Genomic DNA, 27,129 nt, shown 5'->3' on the forward strand with positions numbered 1-27,129 from the left:
TTCTTTCTATTTAATGAATAATGACAGCATTATATAGTGAAACTTCCTAAACCTCTATATAAAATGTGAGGAATTGATGCATTTGAATCCTTCTTAAATAACATGAACTGTGTAATCATTGTGTGTGGAGAAAGAGGAATGGGACTGACTTGATTTCAATACTAAAATCAACTCCCTCCTTCTCATCACCATTCCCGGGATTTTATTTACCCCCATTATCCTAACTGGCTTTTTTCTTGCCTGCCTGAATGTGTATTATAATTACTCCTTTTGTTGGAGGTATGAAAGTAACAGACAACATAGAGGAATGGTGGATATGCTGAAGGTCTCCACTATTTAAATCTCTTACTATTTGCTGCTGCTTAGGTAGGAACCACCAAAATTGGTGTAGAGGATGTAAGGAATGAAAACAGTAATTCTAAGGCTTACTCTTCACAGACTTAATCTTTTTTCTAATCTTTCCTTGACTGCTTGCCTGTGTTGGGTTAACAGTGTACTTAATAAATAATTTAATGTTGGATTGTGTTTATTTGCTGCTAACTGTCAGTATAATATCAGTTACTGATGTAAGCTTATGCAAGGAGAAATATTTCTTATTACTCATATTAACATTATTGCTTCTATTGGTTAATAGGTTAGTCCAGTGTAAAACTAGGGGTTGATTTGCTTATTGGTGATATTAAGATAAAGTTATTGTTGAGCTTGAATGCTTTCCTAATTGGTGGAGCTTTTAAGCCAACTATGGTGTTGTTTATTTACTCTCTAGATAAGGTTGTATCCATTTCTAAAAAGCTATACCTTTTTAGATTAACGTTTAAAAATACATTAAAATTTCTATTTTTTTAAATTTTTAATTAATTAATTAATTTATTTATTTATTTATGGCTGTGTTGGGTCTTCGTTTCTGTGCGAGGGCTTTCTCTAGTTGCGGCAAGCGGGGGCCACTCTTCATCGCGGTGCGCGGGCCTCTCACTATCGTGGCCTTTCTTGTTGCGGAGCACAGGCTCCAGACGCGCAGGCTCAGTAGCTGTGGCTCACGGGCCTAGTCGCTCCGCGGCATGTGGGATCTTCCCAGAGCAGGGCTCGAACCCGTGTCCCCTGCATTGGCAGGCAGATTCTCAACCACTGCGCCACCAGGGAAGCCCCAAAATTTCTAATTTTGGGGTAATTTTTAAAGTTATTTAAGCTAAGATTTTTTCCTTGGACAACCAGCTGTCACCAGGCTCATTAGGCTCGTCACCTCTGCTTATAAACCTTCTCACTATTTTGCTACATAAATGAGTTTGTTCTGCAAACTGTTCATAAGTAGCTCATCTGGTTTCGGGGTATTTAGCTAAATTCTCTTTGTTAAATGTTTCCTAGTTAAATCATTATGCAAAATGTAAAAGGGGTAAACTTTGCTTTTTATTACTTGTAATGCTTCTTTCATCATTCCCTTACGGTGCTTTCTCTATAGCGCCAAAGGTTGTTTTAAATTTCTATCTCCTGTACTTTAAATGCTGAGTGAACGATATATTTAATTTGCTCGTGTTAGTAAAATTTGTGGAGGTTTCGGCTAGAGTTGTTCAGACTATTCATAGATTATGAAATCCCCTAGGTGTAAACAAGGTGCTTTTATTTAAGCTATTTTTTGATTGATCCAAGCACACTTTCCAGTATGCTTACCCTGTTACAACTTGTCTCCTCTCATATAGTTGGTGTTTGTTAATAGGTTATAGAAAGTTGTTATAATACTTGAGGATGGTGACGGGCGGTGTGTGTGTGCTTCATGGCCTTGTTCAACTAAGCACTCTATTCTTAATTTACTACTAAATCCTCCTTTGGTTTTTAGTTTTCATAAAAACTTTCGTGTGTGAGAAGTACATTCTCAAAACAGAAAATGTAGCCTATTTCTTCCTATCCCATAGGTTACGCCTTGACCTAACTTTTTATGTATAATATTTATGCTTACTTTTATTCCTTTTTAGGGTTTGCTGAAGATGGCAGTATATAGACTGAATTAGCAAGGGTTGGTGAGGTTTATTGGGGTTTATCGATTATAGAATAGGCTCCTCTAGAGGGCTGTGAAGCATCGCCAAGTCCTCTGAGTTTTAAGCTGCTGCCAGTAGTACTCTGGTGAATAATTTTGTTATTATAACTAGGGTTTAGGGCTAAGCATAGTGGGGTATCTAATCCCAGTTTGGGTCTTAGCTGTCATATAATCAGGAAATATTAAGGTCACTTTCATAGTTTATTTTAGCTATGGCTTTTTAGGGTTTAGTTAGAATTTAACTTTATTTTTTATTACTCTTTAACAGGCTTTACGCCGGTTTTCTATTAATTTGGATTAATCGTATGACCAAGGCGGCTGGCACGAAGTTTACCAACCCTAGATAATGTAACTTAGTCGAACTTTCATTTATGGCTTAATTTTTATCACTGCTGTTTCCCATGGGGGTGTGGTTAAGCAAGGTGTTATGAGCTACTACTATTAGTGTGCTTGATACCTGCTCCATTTAATAGTAATGATTTAGAGAGCATTCTCACTGGGGTGCAGATGCTTGCATGTGTAATTTTATTAAAAACTAATAGAAAGGCTGGGAACAAACCTATGGAGTTAGTAAACTCATCTAGGCATTTTCAGTGCCTTGCTTTAGAATTTAAGCTACATTAACAAGTTGTGTTTATATAATGACGTAACATGTATATAGTTATCCTGTATAATTTATGTTAGATTTAGTATTAAAATTTTAATGAAAATGGCTGATAGATCTAGGGAGATGTCTGTCTATATAAATGGTATATATCTAAGTAATTCATTGGTACGATTAGGGTTTATTTTCTAGGTCTATCTTACTTTGAGCACTGAAATGTTCACGCTGTTGGATAGATTAATTAAATTCTATGTATTTATATATTTCTGTCTTGTTTTGGGGGGTTGGTGGGGTATTATAGGCATGTAGAGCATAGGGTTTAAGTGGGGGAGGGTCATGGGGGGTTGTTAAACAGGTCATTTATCTGTTCAACACGTTTAATAGGGGTCGGTGGAAGGAGGATGGTCCATTGATACATTCAGCCAATATTTCTTGAGGAACTCATGGTGTGGGTATATAACACTGAAAAAAATGGTCCTGCTCTCATGGAGCTTATGTTCTATTTGGAGCAATAGACAACAAACAAATAGATAAAAACTATGTAATGTGTCAAATAATGGAGAATGCAATAAAGAACTGTAAGGAAATGGAGAATGATAGGAATTTCATTTCAGGTGGAGTATTTATGAAAGACTTTTCCGAGGAGGTGACATTTGGCTTATGCCTGTAATAAGTGAAGGACTAACAGACCCATGAGAAATTGCATGGGGGAGGGAACATAACAGTGGCCATGAGATAAGTGTCCTCAGGGAATTCTAAGGACACCAGGGAGACTACTGTGGCGGGACTGCAATGAAGCAGAGGGAATAGTGGCAAGAAATGACATCAGGGAGGTTTCCAGGGCCAGAATATGTTGGGATTTAATTAACTCCATGAAATATATTCTAGGCTTTTCTTTTTTTTTTTCAGTGGATCTGGAAGCCATTGAAGGTTTTTAGCAAGAGAGGAACATGATGTGGTTTCTATTTTAAAAGATACCTGTAGAGGGTTGAACAGAGAGATAATGTAGGAAATTATTACACAATTTCAGGTGAAAGATAATAGTGGCTTGGTCTGCAGTAGCTTTGTGGAAGTAATAATAGATCCTCAGATTTAATGTACTTTATAAAGATTTGCTGACGAATTGGATGTTGAAAATTTCATTAGATTGGATGAGAAAAATTCATTAGACTTCTAAGTAAAAAGGCTACATAGGCAGTTTAATAATGGTTTGTATTTTAGAGTAGAAGTCATATCTATAGATGTATATTTGGCAATCACCAGTATACAGACGGTAAGAAAATCATGAGACTAGATATGATTGCCAAGGAAGTGATTTTTTTAAATAAATTTATTTATTTTATTTTATTATTTATGTATGTTTGGCTGCATTGGGTCTTCATTGCTGCACACGGGCTTTGTCTAGTTGCAGCGAGCGGGAGCTACTCTTCATTGTGGTGTGCAGGCTTCTCACTGTGGTGGCTTCTCGTGCTGCGGAGCACAGACTCTAGGCGTGTGGGCTTCAGTAGGTGTGGCACACAGGCTCAGTACTTGTGGCTTGCAGGCTCTAGAGCGTAGGCTCAGTAGTTGTGGCGCATGGGCTTAGTTGCTCCACGGCATGTGGGATCCTCCCGGACCAGGGCTCGAACCCGTGTCCCCTGCATTGGTAAGCAGATTCTTAACGACTTTGCCACCAGGGGAGCCCCATGGAAGTGATTTTTGATGGAGAAATGATGTGGTCCAAGGATTGAGCCTAGAGGTGGGATTGCCAATGTAGGGTTGCCAGATAAAATATAGCATATGCCCAATTAAATTTGAACTTCATATAAAAATGGACAATCTTTAGTATAACTATGTCCCAAGTATCACATGGGGCATACTTACACTAAAATTATTCACTATCTGAAATTAAAATTACCTAGGCATTCTGTGTTTTAATATGCTAAGTCTGGCTACCTTATTACAATAGTTAGAGGTCAGACAATGGAGAAGGAGCAGCTAGTGAGGTTGGAGGAAAGCTAAGAGGGTGTGAAGTCTCAGAGGCTAAGTGAAGAAGGTGTACCCAGATGCCAAGAGTCATTCACAGTCATTTTTCCAAAAAATGCTCAGAGGGACATCTCAGCTATTACTGTGAGTGATGGGGGCCGAATGATCTCCCACTCAAGTTAATTCGACCTGAAAAGCATCATTCTTACCTACTTTACATATAAGGGTTCTAAGTAAGCTTTCATTGCAACACAATTTTTTGCAGCTAAACAATAAGTTTGAAAACTAATGAGCAAGGGCTATCACACCATTGCAAACAGATCAAACTCCTTGGGGTGAATTTAACAGATACAGGCAAAGGAAGGTGTAAATGTTTGCTCTTATTCCAGAATTTATATTCTTTATTTTCAGTTTCCAGCTTATCATTGAAGAGTGCGTAAAACAGATGAGTTTTGAACTAAATCAAATGAGAGCAACTGGAAATACCGCATCTAATAAGAACAGTACAGCCATGGATGCAGAGGTTGTATTAAGACCTCTCATGGACTTCTTGGACAAAATGTAAGTGTTCTACCCAGTTTTCTTTTTATTCGCTGCCCTCAATTTGGCTGATATAGATTTGAGAGAAAAAAAAAAACATATTTTCCTCTATGTAGGACAGCTTTAAAAGGGCTTCTACAGAAATAGATCAATTCATTAAAAAAGAAAAACTCTTAATTCATTACTAGATGGGAATGACTATGTACAGAAAAGGAAAAATGGAGAGAAAATATGTATGGGTAACTAAGGAGGTTGCTGCTCTGAGGCATAGAGAGATTTAGGATTTCATGCTTCTCAGATAACATATTGTTCTGCAACTTCTTGGACATGGAGAAAGACTGAGTTGACTCCAGAATATCTGATTTCATGTCAGAAACCTGCTGAAGAAGAGAATAGCACAAATGTGACTACAATTAATTCAGCTCAGAGGCAAGTAGATTGCTGCCTCACCCCACCTTCAGTAACTGTTTACTGAGTGTCCACCTGTATCAAACTCTAATCTAGGCACTGGACAGTGATGATGGAGAGTCAAGGTCCTTGACTCCATGGAGATTCGAGTCCAGTAGTGGTGGGAGTGGGTGGGAATGAAGGTCTTTATGACCAACTAAGACAGTGTTCTGAACCAAAAAGGTTGGTTTATTTTGCTTCTGTTCCATCCCTCCTCTTCGAAGTTCTAATTTTGTAAGTTTGGAGTAGGGTCCAGGCACCTTCATTTTAAAATGTGTTGATTGGGAACCATTGATCTACAGCAACAAGAGGTATGATTTCTTAAATGGTGATACTTAAAACCAGAACTGAAGGTAGAAAAGCAAAAAATTATTTTGAATGCCTACCATGGGACCAGTATTATACCTACTAGTTTACGTATATTACCTCATTTAATATTGTTGTGGAAAATTAATTAATGCCAAAGAGACCAAGATAAATAAGAGGAATACAGTACCTTTCCTTAAAGATAAGGACAACAAAGAAGAAATTAAGTAAGGAGAACCTCTTCTATATATTTATGACTTCTACCTTAATTCCATTTCCCTTTGCTTATAACCTTACTGCATAAGTAAGACTAATGTTCTTATCACTTTAATTTTAGTATTTGGTAGAAAAATTAAGTCTTATTTTCTGTCTGCTATGGGGAAATATCTAGAAGATAGGTGAATAGGTAATCAGGTAGTTTAGCAGGAAGTAGGTAGGCAAGTGGTGTAGAAGAAAGAAGTAGAAGAAAGGGAGGAAGAAAAGAGAGAGAAGAGGAAGAAAGAGAGAAAGGCGTCTTCATATCTTTAGTTTCCTAATAGACACTTTTATCACCTCATTTCCTATAAAACCCCTTGAAATTTGTGTCATCTTATATGGCTCTTTTCTATGGACAAGACTTAATTGAATCACAGAAACTACCATTTAGTTGTGAATGTGATGGTGAGTGGAGGGCAGGACAAAGCAATCCTGATCTTCTTAAAACTCCTACTGGAATGCCTTCTGTTTTCGGAATTCCAGGCAGCAGTTTGGAGATACATCATTTATCATTGACAAAACTATTTATTTTTGCATATGCTATAAGCAAAGTTGTGGAACATACAAAAAGTTTGAAGTTATCCTAATACTGTTATCTACTAGTTGAGGGACCTTGAATCCATTTCATAATCTATAAAACAGAGCTAATACATAAAGTGGGTTGGCTCTTCTTTTCAGGATATTTAGATTCTTATTTTCCTCAGTCTTATTTTCTCTTTCTAATTATACTTTATTATATCATCATGTATGTAATTTCCTCTAATTCTTAGTAGAAAGAGACAGTATATAAAAATAGAAAAACATCAATGAGCTTTAAAATATTGTAAAAGATTTTAAAATTTTGGAAAGAGATATTATATGAGGCATGGAGAGTTGTGGAAATTTTATGGGCTAATACAGACTGTACAACCATAAAGCCACTTGTTAGGGGACTTTTTTAAAAGTTAGATATTAATTCTGTTCTCAAGGAGCTAAGAGTTTAGAAAGAAAAAATAAGAAAAATAGAACAAATAAATGCAATAAGGTGTAAAGTAATAATCTCATGTTCAGATGGTCAGTAGAAATTCCACTGGGGTTGGGTCTTCTTTAAAGGCAGTTAGGGTTTAGATGTATGGAAATAGGGGATGGGCATTCCAGGGGGTAGGAAAAACAGCTGGATGTGTTTTCATGAGAATATGATCAACTGTGTGACAGGAGATCATATTAGCAGCTAGTCTACATGGCATTTGAAAATTGTCTGGTTAATTGGTTCTGTGGTCAGCCAAAATAGATAGCTCAGGTTCCAAAATATATGTGCTCAGCTTGCATTACCAAGTTGGTTAACTTTGACTAAATTAAGGAAGCAGTTGCTAGATTTCCCCTCTATTTTTTGTTATTTAAAATGAATGAGTAAGGGCCAAAGAAAGTCTTCAAGGTGGTTTTGAGACAATCCCCTTAAAAACTGTTATATTATAAATGTATAGACTCTCTTTGTGCAGCCTCCTTATATAAAACATCATATTTCTTTATGCTTCATTTTCTCCATCAAGACCTCACCACTCTATAAAACAAGCTATAAGGGCCATTTCCAGCTAACAGAAATCCCATGCAGAGCTGCAAACATGGCAACAATTTTATTCCTATTGGTTCAGTTCCAGTTTAAACAGGGTTAGTTAGCATGCCAAGTACATCAGCTGACCATAAAAACAAGATCCATTTTTAAACTCAGACCTTTTGGAAATGACACATCTGCTGTAAAATGGGCAGGTTTGTTGCGTCTCAAATCATCCTAGGAATTTCTCTGAGGATAGGTTCTGCTGTTCTTCCATGACACATCATCTGGTTTCCACCCTATGTCCATATAGTGAATACCTATCTACCAGCAAGCTAGAATTACCACCTTTGAACAATGGTTTCCAAACCAGTGGGGCTACAGAGTTCCATAGCTATGCCTCAGGGACCCCCAACCCTCCTCTTAAACCAGAGGAGGTCACTTTCATATATTTTTATATATTCAGTATCTACACACAGCAGTGTTAGGAGAAATACTTCTACATGAAAATGTGTTTGGGAAATCTCTCCCTTTGCCTCTCACACATCACCTGCCTTTAAATATTAATTCCTTAAATGTTAATATTAATTATATATTTAAATATTTAAAAGTCAATTCTGTCTCTATCAATCAGAAGAACCCAGTTTATAATTTCTGAGTCCAAAAGTACAGAGTACTTAGTAGCACTATAGAAAGTCCATGAGGCTACCTTGGAATATATGACCCCCACCCCCCTTTGGCCCTCTGTGCAACAGTTTTGATTAACTCTTATTAAAGGAGTCTCGAAGAGTTCAGTGTCATATTATGGTACATTCCGTAAATCTTTATGCAGCACTGTGCCTTCATGTATTGCTGGGCCTTCACACACAAGTACATTTACCAAGGGTAGCATGGGGCATTGGTCAATGTACTGGCCCTCACTTACTAGCCTCACTTCCTTAGACAAGTTCCCCAATGTCTCTGAGCTGGTTTTTGATTTCTAAAATGGATATACTAGATACTCACTCATATAATAAGTGAGAAATCTGCAGAAGAGTTTTCTAAACTAAAGTGTTATAGAAATGCTAGATGACGTTATCATCATTATCTCACCATGAGAAGAATTTGTAAGAAATACCTTAAGCCTATTAAAGTTGGTAAATTGGGAATCTAGAAAATCTGAACTGAGAGAGAGAACAAATTTGTGCTGGCTGGAAATAGGTAAAGGGAGTCGAAGGGTAAAAACTTCCAGTTATAAGATAAATCAGTCCTGAGGATGTAATGCACAGCATATATATAGTATAGTAACTCTAGGAAACTATACTAAATTATATATTTGAAAATTGCTAAGAGTAAATCTTAAAAGTTTTTATCACAAGCCAAAACAAAATAACTACATGAGGTGATTGATGAATGTTAACTAAATTTATGGTGGTGTTTGTTTCACAGTATGTACATATATCAAATCATTATCTTGTGTGCCCTAAACGTACACAATGTTATATATCAATCGTATCTCAATAAATCTGGAAAATAAATAAAGTTGGTAAAGTTTTGCTCTTGAGTGAAATCATATGCACGTTTGCCATGTTGTTATGTTGGTCCAGTGCCAGATAGTGATGAAAATGTCCTTCTTTGGTGTTTGGTCTGTACCATGAACATGGAGCATGTAGTAAATACAAGTCTGGAATGCAGGTAAAAATTGTGTACTTTGGGAGCCTTGATGTCAGTTTAGGATGCAATTTAAGAAAGGAAATACTCTGAATTCATTTTCTACCAAACAGTGAATTACCTAATGTATAATATGATGAAACAGATTTTTGATATTATGTATTTTTTTCAGTAAATGAAATTTAGCATCTGAAAATTGTAAAGACTTATTCAGGTATTTGAATGTCAGTGCTGAAAAATGTGAATTTCTGATCAATAAAATGATACCTCAATAAGAGACTTATAAGTGATGGTGTGTTTTATTTCATTTCAGATTAAGTCTCTCAGCAAAAATCTGTGAGAAAACAGTCCTGAAGCGAATATTGAAAGAACTATGGAAGCTAGTTCTCAACAAAATAGAAAAACAAATTGTCCTCCCTCCTCTGACAGATCAAACAGTAAGTATTCAAACTAACATTTGATTATATTTTCAATAACCCATCTAATTGTTTCAATGAATGGTTTTGATCCAGATGAAATAGTAATTAAATTCATTTGGGGAAAAAGGGTGTGGTATACAGTGTCTTAGCAATGATCATTCCAATGACATCACCTTATACAAATCAATTTTTTTCTTTTCCATTATGGCTTATTACAAGATATTGAATATAGTTCCCAGTGTTAAACAACACGATCCTGTTGTTTATCCATTCTATATATAATAGTTTGTATCTGCTAATCCCAAACTCCCAATGCAATCCTCCTGCACCCCCATCACAAATCAATTTTAAATAGTGGCAATAGCAGTCATACTTCACACTGGCTTGACATTTCAAACGTTATCTCTTGAAAAACAAATGTATCAAAGCTCAACTTGTAGGGTTATCTGGTCTACACGTGTAATTTTTATTTAATTTTATTATGACCCCCCCCCACCCCAGGGAAATAGATTTTTGATAGAATATGCCTGCTGTGTTTCTTTCTGCAATTTTACAGTTTAAGAAGATAAAGCCAACACTGCTGGAATTTTTTTTACTTTTCCCTTTTGCTTTTATCTATCACCTTCACACTTGGTGGTTAATACAGGAGACATCTTTTAGTGGATTTGAAGAATGTGATTGTATCATAGACAGTGAAATCAAAAAGAACCAGAAAGATCAGTTGGCAGCAAAAGTCAGACAGTGGTCAAGTGGATACCCCATCCAGCTAACTCAGCATATCCTGAGCCAAGCGAGGAAAGAAAGAACCCTAACAAGCACCTGCTATGGAATTTTTTTTTTTTTCTGTGACTGAGGACAATAAGTTGATGCAAATAATGAGTAATTATAAACTAAACTAAAATATATATTGACACCATTAATCATGCACACTCAGTCCATATTTATCCAGTGAGATTATATAGAAAATGTTTTCTTGTAAAGTGCTCCAAGGTGCAAAGATTCATATGTTTGTGTTGATTTACGGCCAGACAGTGAGTGTTAAATATAAATCACTTTGAGTTTTGCTTCATGCCATGAGTGTATGGTATAATCATTATACCCTACACACGTGGGTAGCCAAATCACATACAGAAAACACACACCCCACATTCTCACACACCCCTTATTCTGCTATAACACGTAATGCATTTCTGTAACACCAGTTACCTGTCACTTAATTTGCCAATAGAGGAATGATGTCAGTGCAATCTGCAAGTTGGGTTGCTTTATAAGTAAATGTTTCTAGGTGAGAGGCTTGGGAATATAACAGAAGAGTTATAAACTTCAGCAGAAAAGGAAAGAGCACTCAGCTTGGCTGCTACATAGGCAGGAGCCCTTTCATCCTGTTTCTAAAATGATAAAAAAGAGGAAGGGGGCATTCTTGCACATGGGTCTGTATCCAGGTACATGCACCTAGCCTCTCACACGTGGCAGGCTGCCCCGTCCCTGTGCTCAGAGCTCCACTTCTACAGGCATTGTCTCAGCCCACGTTATACTCTTTTGTGCTGTTGTTTGGGATTTTTTTTACATTTTTAATATCCCTCGAGGTAGCCACCAGCTTCACTGAGCTCCCTTTGCGCTGTTCATGCTGTCTCCCAAAGTGGCATTTATTGTTTTTGCTAGTTCTTTGGTAACAAAATTGCATGCACTGCCCCCTCCTATTTTCCCCAAAAGCCCTACTATTTCTAACGCACAATTTTACAGAATATGAGTTTTTTTCAAGACTACACCTATCATGTTATAATAGCAGAAGTGCTGTTTATGACATTTCATTTTTTGATATAAGATCTTCCCTAGGAAAGCTAACCATCACCTCAATTTTCTCGAACATCAAGATCTCCAAGTATGGATTTCTCAGTGAATATACAGGCTCCAATAAAAACATGGAGACTACCACTTCAGAATAGCTGGTTTTCCTTATTGTGAAAACATTCTAGGCTACTGTTGAGTATTCTAGTAGTGCTTCTGATGTTTTTCAAGCTCTCCCCAGGGCCTTGGGGTGCTAGGGAAAACCACTGGCTGAGGGAGGAGTTACGAGGGCAGGGCTCTGATAGATTGAATGGCATGTCAGGGGGACCACTCTGCCTTCTTCAGCTCTGGATCTTGACATTTTGCATAGATTTATTTTGGGGGGGTGGGGAGTGGAGTGAAGTAGTTGCCTCTGCTACAAATAAAGAAATAAAAGGTAAAGCTCACTGAGGTAATACATACACTACACTAAACTGGATACACTAGCAGTAACCCATTCGGTAACTCAGACTAAAACTTCCAGAAGTAGGATGCCTACGAAGATACTTGTATTGCCAGCAGTACTAGATATCTTTGATCCAAGTTGTAAAATAGACCAGTTAAGGGCTTATGGCATTAAAGTCACAAATATAATAAGAAAAATAGAGTACATTGTCTATTGACTACATTTCTACTTTGACTGTTACTGAAGATCTTATGACTGAGTCCTCTTCTCTCCTTTTCTATGTGTGTGTCTCTAGGGACCCCAGATGATTTTCATTGCAGCTAAAGATCTGGGACAGCTATCCAAACTGAAGGTAATAAGAATAAAGAAATTACTAGTTGTCTATGACAAGTAATGAGCTGACTACAACTCTGTGAGAAACCAACCTCCTATTAGTAATGGTATTTAATATGGCAGGACTAGGGAGGGTGTGTGTCTGGGATCTCACAATCTGCTTTAAGGATGAATCAGATCAAAAGTTAGGGACTGAATTATACTGTCTTCTTCTCCCCACACCCTATTTCTCATATTTTCCAATTCGTAGAGCAACTGGGAATTTTTGACTTTGTGTTGAAGCATGAAGCATTACTGCTTTAAATTAGACTAAATTAGAGAGCATATTTTCTTCTCTATAGTAAGCTGACTTTGTATGAATAAAGGCAAAGAATGCTTCATAGAAATCCAGTAAAGTCTAGAGAACTCTTAAGGCAAGAAACCTAATGCGGGAAAATAAACTCATCAAAGCAGACATTGAACTCGTCGACATAATCAACCCCATTATAACAAGGATTTGCTGTATAAATAACCTTACCTTTTATTATCGCTGGAGACTCACAAGACTTTGCAGTTGTGCAGGGAACCTCAGGTTTCTTTCCCCTGTAGAATAGGAACTCGATTGGTTAAAATACATATTGCGGTTCTGTGACGGGCTTTTTTCACTTAGCATAATGTCCTGTAGGTTCCTCCATGTTGTAGTATATGGCAGGATTTCCTTCCTTTTAAAGGCTGAATAATATTCTATTGTAAGTATATATACCACGTTTTTTATCCATTCATGTATCAGTGGACCACATATAGGCCAACATTGTGCCTGTAGTTGAAATATTTGTTCCTGTTCCATTACTACCTATTAGAATATAGTATAGCATGGGGGTGGGTTCCAGATACCGACCACCTTGGCTCAAATTCTACCTCAGCTGCTTCCAAATATGTGACACTGCCCAAAGTATTTAACCTTTCTAATTTTCAGATTTGGCATTTGTAAAATCCAGACAATGTTAACACTTGGTTCAGAGAATTGTGAGGATAAATGAGACAATGCATGCATTATCTTTGCATGGTAACTGTCAAGAGTATGCCATCTCCCACTCACAGAGGTTATCTTGCTTCCTCCCCCAGCTGGCAGCTCAGGGTTAGGTATCACTGGCACTGTTTTGTGCGTACAACACAGGCGAAGGATAATCCATTTGACTGTATAATTACTTACTGAGATAAAATAGGTGCCCTATAACGTCAGTACTTTATTATATCACCTTCATTATCCCCTTTGTCAGAAAAAAATTAAAAGCCAGTAATCCATTTAGAAGACATAACCATGATATAAAATTGTTTCTCACAGGTATTCAGTGATGTTGGTGGTTCAGAGGGAAAGTAAAAGGTAGATGTCACTGTCAAACTATCGTTTTGGATCTTGGATCCCTCTTATTACCTCCCTGACATTTCTAGTCCCTACTTTGAAAAATGCATTTATACAGTGTTGAAGTTTCTCATAGAAAACCATGAAAGTGAAACATCACAGTGTCTTATTACAGAAGAAATAGCCCTGGCTATGTGTCTAGCATTCTGTGTGACATCGGGAAACATAATCCATCTCCCCCAGCTTCAGTTTTCTGAACTGAATGTTTGTTATATCAGCTATAACTATTTCAGTTTCAAGTGATGGAAAGCCAGACTAACAAAAGCAAGAAAGGAATTCATTGCTCCATGAAACTTTATAGTCCTGGGATAACTCTGGTTTCCATCACTGCCTGATTAGGAAGTCAAACAATGTTACAGAACCCAGTTACTCACTGTCTCTCAACTCTGCTCTTTCCTTGTTTGACTTACTGCCTTAACAAACCTCCTTTCCTGTTTGTAAGATGGTTCTCTGCTTATATCTAACATTTTTGAACTTGAAATCTTGTAAAAAAACCAAACAAACAAACAAACACCCCCCCCCCTTGGTGCAAGGAATTCCAGCAAAGTCCACTGGCACATCATCAACTCTAATAGAATATTATCACCACTCCCAAGCCAACCACTGTGGCCTGGGGAATGGCGTATGCTATTTGGCTTAATTCACTTACCCACCCCTGAGCTGCGGGTACAGGTAGCCCCCTTCAAATCTTACGAACACTAAATGGGAGAGACTGGGTCCTCATTGGGCATATGCACGCTACCTGGGAAAAATCAGAGTCCACAGAAAACATCACACTTTAGGTCCCTTCGTGGCCTCAAAATTTCCTCAATTCAGTGAATTCTCTCTTGATTATAATGAACTAAAAGCAAATTATGAATAAAATGTCCTAAGAGTTAATTCATTAAGACTGAAATAATCTGAAGGACTAAAAATAGAATCGTGTTATCCATAGGTGACGGAAAAATAACTTCATTTTAAATCATGTTTTCCTATTATTGTCCCTTGAATTTTAAATTTTTGGTCAATTTAGTTGTTATTATTTGAATTACAGAGCAATAAGCCTTCTACATTGTTATCTAAAAAATTAAAACTCTAGCCAAAACACAGAATTGCAAATTTTTTAACTGAAGTTGATTTATTGTGTTGTGTTAATTTGTGCTATACAGTAAAGTGATTCAGTTATACATATATATACAAATTCTTTACCATTGTGGTTTACCACAGGAGATTGGATATAGTTCCCTGTGTTATACAGTAAGACCTTGTTGTTTATCCATTCTATATATTATAACGGTTTGCATTTGCTAACCCCAAACTCCCAATCCATTCCTCCCCCAGCCCCCGCTTGGCAACAAGTCTGTTCTCTATGTCTGTGAGTCTGTTTCTGTTTTGTAGATAGCTTCATTTCTGTCATATTTTAGATTTCACATATAAGCGATATCATGGTATTTGTCTTTCTTGTTCTGACTTACTTCACTTAGTATGATAACCTCTAGTTCCATCCATGTTTTGCTGCAAGTGGCATTATTTCATTCTTTTTTATGGCTGAGTAGTATTCCATTGTATATATGTACCACATCTTCTTTATGCATTCATCTGTCAATGACATTTAAGTCGTTTCCGTGTCTTGGCTATTGTGAATAGTGCTGCAATGAACATAAGGGTGCATGTATCTTTTTGAATTGTAGTTTTGTCCAGATATATGCCCAGGAGTAGGATTGCTGGATTGTATGGCAACTCTATTTTTAGTTTTTTGAGGAACCTCCATATTGTTTTCCATGGTGGCTGCACCAACTTACATTCCCACCAACAGTGTAGGAGGGTTCCTTTTCTCCACACCCTCTCCAGCATTTGTTATTTGTAGAGTTTTAATGATGGCCATTCTGATCCATGTGAGGTGATTCCTGATTGTAATTTTGATTTGCATTCCTCTAAAAATTAGTAATGTTGAGCATCCTTTCATGTGCCTGTGGCCATCTGTATGTCTTCTTTGGAGAAATGTCTATTTAGTTCTTCTGCCCATTTTTTGATTGGGTTGTTTGGTTTTTTATTGTTGAGTTTTATAAGCTGTTTGTATATTTTGGAAATTAATTAACCCTTCTCAGTCACATCACTTGCAAATATTTTCTCCCAGTCTATAGGTTGTCTTTTCATTTTGTTTATGGTTTCCTTTTCTGTGCAAAAGGTTGTACATTTTTTGTTTCTTTGTTTTTTATTAACATCTTTATTGGAGTATAATTGCTTTACAATGGTGTGTTAGTTTGTGCTTTATAACAAAGTGACTCAGCTATACGTATACATATATCCCCATATCTCCTCCCTATCCCACCCCTCTAGGTGGTCACAATGCATCAGGCTGATCTCCCTGTCCCTGTCCTATGTGGCTGTAAAGCTTGTACATTTGATTAGGTCCCATTTCTTGGTTTTTCCTTTTATTTCTATGGCCTTGGAAGACTGACCTAAGAAAACATTGGTACAATTTATGTCAGAATGTTTTGCCTATGTTCTCTTCTAGGCAGAACTGCAAATTTTATAAAGCTGTTTTCCCATATTTTACTAGAATGTCACTTTCAATGTTTTTGTTTTCATTTTAAATCATGGGTCTTTTCATTTTCATGTATTAATTTGAAAGCAGATTTGATCCACAGGAAAAGCATCATTTGAAATAATTGTATTGATGAGTAAATTCAGAAATCCTATATAGAAATATTAACAAATGACTACCTTACTTAAAAGAACACAGAAACAAGGAAAATAGAACAATGAGAGAAACTAATTGCTTTTCTGCATGTGATTATGATTTAGGATTAATTCATTAAGCAAACATTTATTCAGATTTTGACATATTCTATATTACTTCATCCTCTGGAACTTTATAATGTATGCACATTAAGTATGCCCAACTTATCACTATTTTATGGGATCCGATTTATTTGGCATAACATTTTTTTAAAAATGAATACATCTTTATGGACAGGTGATACAATATCAAAACCAGTTAGTAAAAATACATCTGAGACTATGAATTTACTGCAAGCAAGGAGTAACTCATTACAAGACTTTTTCAGAGACTACCTTATTTCAATGAGCTATTGCTAAATCCCAGAAAAATCATTTCTTGCAAGAATTGTATTTTTCTATAGCACTAACATATATTATGTATTAGCATCTATTAAAAAATTATCTGACCACATCAAAAAGCCAGTCAAGATGGATGAAGTCAGAGAGATTTATTTAATATAAAGTAAAGCATTTCTCTCTATAATTTGGCAAAAATTTTCCATCATTTTTTGGGGTCTCAATGGGTAGTTAATATTCTAACTACCCGTTTTTTAAATATTTTTAAAATATTAAATGGACTCATATGTTTGTGTTGAAATCCCTATATCAGAGAAAGAGGCAGTGAGATGCAGAAGCGTATATCATGGATCCAGCATTATACCATGTTTTCAACAGTATTCAGAGGAGTGTGATTCCATTCAAGCATATTGAATCATTTAGGATATGCTGAAGAAGTACAATTCAATTACCAAAAACATATTGAGGGCCTAGCAGGTGATAATTCCCAAGAGAGATAGACACTGAAAGTCTGCAGAAGTGAGTAAAACATATAGATTATCCTCAGAAAGTCACGGCATCTACTAAATGACAGAGTAAGACAAAGGCTAGAATAGAAGGATGAGCCACTGGCTGTGACTGTACAATTTGTACATTGCACAAAACTGTCCCACTAAGGGAGTGAATGACGGCCGAGTTAGGGCCCATGCAACACTTGCTAAGCCACATGTATTGATGTGCACCTGTGCCCCGTAGAAAAAGAAGCACCTTTTATTACTGACCAAAAGCACTGATCCCTTGACCAAGTCATGCATTCTCAGAGCTACATCGGCTTTCCTTCTAATTCATAAAGAGACACTTACATAAGTTAGAATTTAAGCTCCAGGAGGACAAAAGTCTTTCTTTCTTTTATGAAACAATATATCTGTCACCTAGAACAGTGCTGGCACATAATAAGCACTCAATAAATATTTGTTGAATGTCGTTGACATAGAATAGTGGACGCCCTGGGGAGATTATATCAATATGGGGGTCAGGAATTTCTAAATTTTTCTTTTACACAAAGTTCCTTTATTGTTGTCTTCAACTTTCTATCATCATTTCCCTAAAATAGTTTTAAATAAAGAGAGAGTTCATAGTGAACAATGAGGAAAATGCATTGTTAATATGGAAATCAGTTCCAAAATATTGAAAAATGACTTTAAAATATAGAAAATCTCCAGAGCCGAAATCAGTTAATTCTTTAGGAATTTTCCTGGTAATGACTAAGTATTAAGGATATCCTAGAAAGAAAATAAAGTGGGAGCATTATACTTAAAGTAGGTTTTATCAGTGATAATTGAATGAGGCTAAAATTTACCTCCTAAATCCCTTACATGATGGACCTTCCTCTGTGTGACAGAACAGAAAGCAGGATTTAAGGTGGAATAGCTTGGACACACATTTTCCAGGTTTATCTCCTTTTTTTTTTTCCCCTACCATTAGCTTGCAGGTGAAAAATAAAGCCACCTATGAATCAAAGCACTGCTTTTTAAGTAAACATTCAAAAGCATTTCTTCTTTTGGCAAAATGGATTCTTATTAAATATCTGACAAAATCATCCTCTAAAATGTGTTCATATGAAAAAGATATCTCAAATGGGAAATATCTGCATACAGGGATTATATACAGATTTTGTTTGAAAACAGTTGTTAAATAAATGAACTGGTAATTTTATAAGCAGTTTTTCACTTGTTGTTTGTTTTCCAGGAGCACATGATTCGAGAGGATACCAAGGGTCTGACACGGAGACAGTGTGCTATAATGGAGGTGGTCCTGGCTACCATCAAGGTAAGGTTATAGTGTCCCTGGATATGGATCCAGAGTTCTCTGTGTACCCTCAGAGAAAGGTACCCCCAGATGCATATCTGTAGAGCTGTGCCATCCATAGACACAGTAGACAGTTGTACACATACATTCTGGGAGTGTGTCAGACTTAGGCCATACTATGTCATTATTACATCCATATTGCTCTGCCCTTAGAGTTGCTTCCTTTGTCTACCTTTAGAAAATGTGTATGCAATTTATGTTTAACAGGTGTTTTCAAAGAAAGACATGTACCCCCAAAGCCCAGTTAAATAGATACTTCAGGGGATTTAGGATTAACAGAATTTCTGTTTGTGTTTTCTATGTTTGCTGAAATGGTTTTGGAAAGATCAATTTTCTCTTCTCTCTTAGTAAGGACAATAATTTAGTTTTCTGCTGAAAATGCAAAGGCATTGCATTGTGTGCATCAATTTTTCATAGCCAAAGGTTGACCAAAAGTTATTGGATTGTGGGCTAAATATAGGCAGATCTCAAAACATAACTTAGAAGTTCTTAGTTTTCATATGATTCTTTATAGATTTATATACATACATTTTATATTTATATGTGAAAGTTTATTAAAGTGAAAAATTAATTCATCTCCTAAATTTGCACTGTGTCCAATGTCTCAATACTTCACTTGGGGAAGCATCTATTATCAAGGATGTGTGAATAGTGTAGCAAAGAACTGTGAGCTACCACAAGCCATTTTCCGAGCACAGAATAATCTCACTGGATAGAAACAGACACTGCAACGGTAGTCATTAAAACAGAGTTCTATTTGTATAACAATTGGACACCTTCAAAAAACTATTACTTCATGACTTTTGTAGTTTCAGCATTTAATAAGAGGACATCTTTTGCTGCTTCAGTGTCAAAAACTGCAAAATGAAATTTGTGAGGTGACTATTTTGTGACACCTGGTGGAAAGTGGCGAGTGTGAATTTCAGCAGTGAGATGACAGTGATGGAGTTTCTAAAGATGCAGCCAGAGTATGGGCTGGAAGTATAAACATTTTGCAAAATCATTTTTTAAAATGGTAAACATGAAGAAAAAGGAAAAGATAAAAAACCTGTTTTTGAAAATAATTTTCAAAAATATGAATAAGAAATGACTGACCCTATGGAGTTATAGCAGCACTAATGGCTACAAATAAGGAAGTGCTAGTAGAAAAAATAACTCCGAGGCACACCATGAACAGTAAAAAAAAAAAAAAAAAAAGTAAGATTTTTAAAATCAGAATTCAGCCCTTCATGGATTTTATAAGGTCAATGGATGACTCTGAGAGAGAGCACGAGAAAAATATGTTCTGTGAAAATAGAGAATGGCATTCAATGTACTGACAGACCTGGCTCCTGTTCCTAACCCCAGCATTTCTCTAATTCTTCTTGGTGGGGACAAATGACCACCTCCCACAGGACTAGTTCTGCCCAAACTCTGGGACAATCCTGATCCCCAAGCAGATCCCCCTGATCTACATGTTGACAGCTCAACTATCCCATCTTCCTTCCCAGGTCATCCAATGATATTTTAGTTCAGCCTCAGCCACCAGACACTTGCCTTCTCTTTAGGAAAAAACTACTGCCTGGTGTCCAAGATCCAGCAGATGGATCCATGTCATTATCTTGTTCTCCAGGACCAGAGTCTGACCCTGGTCCTTCTGAACCTCATAGTCTGAGGTCAGGTCTTCAGTCTCCTTATTTCCCAACTTCTGTGATGCCAACTTTTTCTCTGGGGTCCCCATGCTACACCTGCTTTACCTGCTTTGAGACCCTTTTATCTTTTCTGATTCTGAGATTCGCCCTGACTGTACTACAAGGCACTAACTGTAATGTTGACTGCAAAGTAATTCAGGAGAAAGAGGAGTACTACTTAAAAGAATTGTAGCCACAAAAGCTAGTGATTCAATATCTGCTGGGAGCCCAGCAAAGGGAACACTGTAAGGCAGAGACTTCATGAGAAAGATATTCTTATACTGAAGCAGTAGATGCTACCCAGGCTGCCAAAGACATGATCCTTAATTCCTCTTTAGCTGAATTTAAGCAAATAAGCTGGACATGAGAAAGTGAGAACTGAAGGAAGAGAATGCTATGGAATTTGTAGACTATAGACTGAAATAGTGTTGTGCATTATTTCAATCATCTTTCGTATACGTAAATTATCTCTCCTGATCCTTGTAAACATCCTGGGTGTTAAGTACATCAAGAATGATCATTCACATTTTACAGATGAAAAACCAGAGGCTAAGCAGGTTTAACTTGTTTGCCTAAAGCCACAGAGTTGCTTGTAATTGGCAGAGCTGAGAAAAGATTCCAAACTCTAAAATCAGTGTCCTTGCTTCTGTTTCATTATTTCACTAAATGTTAACAAGGTGTAGGAAAATGCAGCAAGCCAAAACAGGTAATATTCCTACAGAGAGATTAGTTCTTTTTAAATTAAAATACTGTATTTCAATTATTTAGTTTATTTTTTAATTATTTAAAATAATGTGAAATCCTTCAACCTCTACACAAGTACCAATGAAAATATTAACTTTCTTAAATACTAAAATTCTAATTGGACTGGATTAGTCATACCAGTTGCAGGTAGTTTCAATTGTAAGTTAAAAGGATAGAACATGGCACAAGAAACAGAATTACAATGATCTGCCGCAGCTGGCGTGGTTGGCCTTAGAGACGTAACATTTACCTGCCAACACTGAGCCAAATCAACAGTATTTGAAAATAAAAGGAGAAAGGCAACAGCTCTGAAACAGACAGCTAACAACTTAATCAGTATGTGCAAGCTGCTACAGAGGCCAATGGAGAAACCCTATTTAAAGCTGAGCTTTTGAGGAAGAACTACAATCCTGCATCCTGTAGACCAAAACACATATTCTCAGAAACTTAGACAAAATGAAAAGGCAGAGGACTATGTACCAGATGAAGGAACAAGATAAAACCCCAGAAAAACAACTAAATGAAGTGGAGATAGGCAACCTGCCAGAAAAAGAATTCAGAATAATGATAGTGAAGATGATCCAGGACCTCGGAAAAAGAATGGAGGCAAAGATTGAGAAGATGCAAGAAATGATTAACAAAGACCTAGAAGAATTAAAGAACAAATGAATGAAGATGAAAAATACGTAACTGAAATGAAGAATACACTAGAAGGAATCAGTAGCAAAATAACTGAGGCAGAAGAACGGATAAGTGACCTGGAAGACAGAATGGTAGAAATCACTGCTGTGGAACAGAATAAAGAAAGAAGAATGAAAAGAAATGAAGACAGCCTAAGAGACCTCTGGGACAAGATTAAATGCACCAACATTTGCATTATAGGGTTCCAAGAAGGAGAAGAGAGAGATAAAGGACCCGAGCAAATATTTGAAGAGATTATAGTCAAAAACTTTCCTAATATGGGAAAGGAAATAGCCACCAAAGTCCAGGAGGCACAGAGTCCCAGGCAAGATAAACCCAAGGAGAAACATGCTGAGACAAATAGTAATCAAGTTGACAAAAATTAAAGACAAAGAAAAATTATTAAAAGCAGCAAGGGAAAAACAACAAATAACATACAAGGGAACTCCCATAAGGTTAACAGCTGATTTCTCAGCAGAAACTCTACAAGCCAGAAGGGAGTGGCATGATATACTTAAAGTGATGAAAGGGAAGAACCTACAACCAAGATTACTCTACCTGGCAAGGATCTCACTCAGATTCAATGGAGAAATCAAAAGCTTTACAGACAAGAAAAAGCTAAGAGACTTCAGCACCACCAAACCAGCTTTACAACAAATGCTAAAGGAACTTCTTTAAGTGGGAAACACAAGAGAAGAAAAGGACCTACAAAAACAAACCCATAACAATTAAGAAAATGGTAATAGGAGCATACATATCAATAATTACCTTAAACGTGAATGGATTAAATGCTCCAACCAAAAGACACAGGCTAGCTGAATGGATATAAAAGCAAGACCCATATATATGCTGTCTACAAGAGACCCACTTCAGACCTAGGGACACATACAGACTGAAAGTGAGGGGATGGAAAAAGATATTCCATGCAAATGGAAATTAAAAGAAAGCTGGAGTAGCTATACTCATATGAGATAAAATAGACTTTAAAATAAAGAATGTTACAAGAGACAAGGAAGGACACTACATAATGATCAAGGGATCAATCCAAGAAGAAGATATAACAATTATAAATATATATGCACCCAACATAGGAGCTCCTCAATACATAAGGCAAATGCTATCAGTTATAAAAGAGGAAATCGACAGTAACACAATCATAATGGGGGACTTTAACACCTCACTTACACCAATGGACAGATCATCCAGACAGAAAATTAATAAGGAAACACAAGCTTTAAATGACACAATAGACCAGATAGATTTAATTGATATTTACAGGACATTCCATCCAAAAACAGCAGATTACACTTTCTTCTCAAGTGCACATGGAACATTCTCCAGGATAGATCACATCTTGGGTCACAAATCAAGCCTCAGTAAATTTAAGAAAATTGAAATCCCATCGAGCATCTTTTCTGACCACAACACCATGAGATTAGAAATCAATTACAGGGAAAAAAACATAAAAAACCCAAACACATGGAGGCTAAACAATATGTTACTAAATAACCAAGAGATTAATGAAGAAATCAAAGAGGAAATTAAAAAATACGTAGAGACAAATGACAATGAAAACACGATGATCCAAAACCTATGGGATGCAGCAAAAGCAGTTCTAAGAGGGAATTCATAGCAATATAATCCTACCTCAATAAACAAGAAAAATCTCAAATAAACAACCTAACATTATACCTAAAGGAATTAGAGAAAGAAGAACAAACAAAACCCAAAGTTAGCAGAAGGAAAGAAATCATAAAGATCAGAGCAGAAATAAATGAAATAGAAACAAAGAAAACAATAGCAAAGATCAGTAAAACTAAAAGCTGGTTCTTTGAGAAGACAAAATTGATAAACCATTAGCCAGATTCATCAAGAAAAAGAGAGGACTCAAATCAGTAAAATTAGAAATGAAAAAGGAGAAGTTAAAACTGACACCACAGAAATACAAAGGATCATAAGAGACTACTATAAGCAGCTATATGCCAATAAAATAGTCAACCTAGAAGTAATGGGCAAATTCTTAGAAAGATACAACCTTCTAAGACTGAACCAGGAAGAATTAGAAAATATGAACAGACCAATCACAAGTACTGAAATTGAAACTGTGATTAAAAAACACAGAAAAGGGAACCCTCCTACACTGTTGGTGGGAATGTAAATTGATGCAGCCACTATGGAGAACAGTATGGAGGTTCCTTCAAAAACTAAAAGTAGAACCACCATATGATCCAGCAATCCCACTCCTGGGCATATATCCAAAGAAAACCATAATTCAAAAAGATACATGTACCCCAATGTTCATTGCAGCACTATTTACAATAGCCAAGACATGGGAACAACGTAAACGTCCATCAACAGATGAATGGATAAAGAAGATGTGGCACATATATACAATGGAATATTACTCGGCCATGAAAAAGAATGAAATAGTGCCATTTGCAGCAACATGGATGGACCTAGAGATTGTCATACTGAGTGAAGTAAGACAGAGTAAGACAAATATCATATGATATTGCTTGTATGTGAAATCTTTAAAAAAAATGGTACAAATGAACCTATTTACAAAACAAATAGAGTCGCAGATATAGAAAACAAACTTATGGTTTCCAAGGGGGAAGGGGGGTGAGGGATAAATTGGGAGTTCGGGATTGACATATACACACTGCTATATATAAAACAGTTAACTAATAAGAACCTACTGTAGAGCACAGGAAACTCTACTCAGTACTCTGTAATGACCTATATTGGAATAGAATATAAAAAAGAGTAGATATATGTATATGTATAACTGATTCACTTTGTTGTACAGCAGAAACTAACATAACATTGTAAATAAACTATACTCCGATAAAAATTAATTTAAAAAATTAGAGTATAACTGTGACATTCATGCAGTTGTAAAACTTGTCCAAAATATTATTTAACTCATCAATTAATGAGGGAACCAGTAAGATCTTATAACTGGCTCAAAGAAGATTTCCAAGAACCACACATAAAGATAAGCAATGAGGAAAGCTGAAATAAATTTACAAATAGAGGCAAAACAGATCTAGCCACAAAACAGTCATCAGTTGCATCCCACCAGAAATAATTAATTTGCATTTCTGACAACTCTCAGTTGCCAAGAGATCGTGAAACATCATTGTAGCTGCTGCTCGTTATTCTTCCTGTACTTTACTAGTTTAATTCTCCAGCACTTATGCTCAGGTTTGATAAAACTGAAGTTTGTCTGGGAAACATTGAGAGGGAGAATGCCTTCCCCTCCACAGATGCCACCTAGTCCTGGTTCAGTTTATCCCACTACTCTTTACAGTTAGGGTATGTTATTTCATCTGATACTTCCCTGGGTCATTACGTAAACAGAGCTCCAGAGCTCACCCCACCACTCCTCCAGGAAAAACAAATCCAAGTGAAACCTTCCACTCTCAATACACTCATTTAATATTTTTCCACTTTAAGTATCATATCACCTTTCCTAAAGAAAGGAACTCTGATATTTTTTTTTCATCCACCAAGGCACCTGAAATAATTCCAGACTCTCAGTCTTCAATAAATACTTTCTACATGTGAAAATATTTTAACATTTATATAAGAAGATCAAGGTACAGAAAAAGTTTAAATATTACAGCTTTGTTGACTCTTTAAAAATAAGAAAAGGCTCTTCCCATTTTGCTGTGCCCCCTCTTCATAACCATAGGTAGCTTTAGGTGCAGCTTGTGTTTTCACAGTGCACCCAGCTGGAGTGGAATGGAAATGTAAGTGGCCATGGGTTTTTCTTTGGGAGGAGGGTGTCTGCAGTTGTAGCCAACTTTCTTCAGATCATATCACCATTGCCTACATCCTCAGGCCTGTGCCCTTAGTCTTCTCTACATTACGGTCTCTGAAATTACACTCAGATGCCTACAAATGCTCAGAGTGTGTTTCTACTTAGGGAAGAAAACTGAGACAATTATGAATTTTCAGTTCACTGACATGTTTCACCTGAGAAATTTTTAAGAAGTGGGATAGAGGGATAACATATAACCATTTAGGAGAGTGGATCAGAATCATTTGTTGAGCTTTTCCAAAACATACCCTTCTGTGAGAATCCTAGATTGTACGAGGCAGGTTGCAATGAGGGTGTAGTTTAGCATTGTTGGTGCAGGGAGAGAGAGAGAACCATTTATCTAACATTAATAGAATACTATAAACACATTATCATCTATAAATGGTTGGGAAATAACATCCTTAGTCCTATCACGTATCTCTAGTGAGCCCTCCAAAGTGATGTCTGTACTTAATACCTGCAGCATTAGGAATGCTCATATCCCTCAATCACCTCATTTATTGTCAAATATATATGTTCTCTATTATCGTACCTATAAATATTGCAATGCTTTGAGTTTGCTGGATGACAAGAGCAAAAAAAGAAGAAGAAAGAAGCTCTGTGTTTCATTGCATTTCTCAGACACAAGGTTCAGGAGATGTTGGATTTCCAAGGACCACTCTGCATCCTCAGGTTGGCCTATGTGTGCACCATTGTGTGATTAGATCATGGGGAAGATGGGAGCAGTGGGCACCTGTCCTAGAATTGCAAACTAGTATCTGGAAAATACATGACCAGGAGATACCTTCTTTATGAAATTTGACAACCCTGGATGTTTTTCTCACGTTCTGGAAACAGAAGTCAACAACCAAGTTGACACAGTATCTAAACCTGGCATTCTGTAAGCATGCTGGCCACTGCATCTTCACGATCCCATTTCTTTAACTTAAGTGTTGAATGAGAGGAAAAGTCTTAAGCTGCGAGGATCTGATGTCTGTGATGCAGAGCAACCCTTCAGAGATACTGAGGGAACCTGAACTACATGGTGATGACTTGGCAATGGCCATCTGGTGCTATTTCTTTGTATCTACCTCATGTTGATCATACTGTATTATTCCATTTGAGCCTCACGATTACGGCAATAAAATCCTTCATCTAATACTTCTTTCTAAATGCCTCTGCTTACATTATTTTTTTCTTTTTAGCAATACTTTCATGCAGGAGGAAATGGCCTGAAAAAGAATTTCTTGGAGAAAAGCCCAGATCTTCAGTCTCTGAGATACGCTCTCAGTCTTTATACTCAAACAACTGATGCCTTGATAAAGAAATTCATAGACACTCAAACCTCACAGAGTAAGTAACACATTGGATGTGAGAATAAGTAAACTGAACACAACTAAACTTCAACATAGAAATCATTATAAATAATATCTCTAATTTGACTATAATAAATTAAAGCAGCAATAAGAATGGGTAATTATTATTCATAGAAAATTGCCCAATCTTTAGCAAATTATTTTATAATTTCAATAACACTGGGATATGCTCAATACTAAAACTGTATAGAGTGGTTGACCTTTGCTGTTGATTCTAAGTTCATAAAATTT

General features: G+C 36.6%; 1 protein-coding gene and 1 long non-coding RNA gene across 2 annotated transcripts in view; one reads left to right on the forward strand and one right to left on the reverse strand.

Moving 5' to 3' along the window:
- The window catches only part of UNC13C (unc-13 homolog C), a 774,694-nt gene that overhangs the window by 693,966 nt on the left and 53,599 nt on the right, over positions 1-27,129 (forward strand). The window contains exons 27-31 of the mRNA XM_082444694.1: positions 5,010-5,159; positions 9,641-9,764; positions 12,275-12,331; positions 18,503-18,583; positions 26,728-26,875. Of these exons, the coding sequence (XP_082300820.1) occupies positions 5,010-5,159; positions 9,641-9,764; positions 12,275-12,331; positions 18,503-18,583; positions 26,728-26,875 (560 nt within the window). The remainder of the gene's footprint in view (positions 1-5,009; positions 5,160-9,640; positions 9,765-12,274; positions 12,332-18,502; positions 18,584-26,727; positions 26,876-27,129) is intronic.
- The window catches only part of LOC309654341, a 201,072-nt gene that overhangs the window by 39,641 nt on the left and 134,302 nt on the right, over positions 1-27,129 (reverse strand). Inside the window, exon 3 of the long non-coding RNA XR_014260166.1 lies at positions 12,830-12,894. This is a non-coding gene — a long non-coding RNA (uncharacterized lncRNA). The remainder of the gene's footprint in view (positions 1-12,829; positions 12,895-27,129) is intronic.

This window comes from Balaenoptera physalus (assembly GCF_965194825.1).
Source record: "Balaenoptera physalus genome assembly, chromosome: 2".
NCBI classification, from domain to species: Eukaryota; Metazoa; Chordata; class Mammalia; order Artiodactyla; family Balaenopteridae; genus Balaenoptera; species Balaenoptera physalus.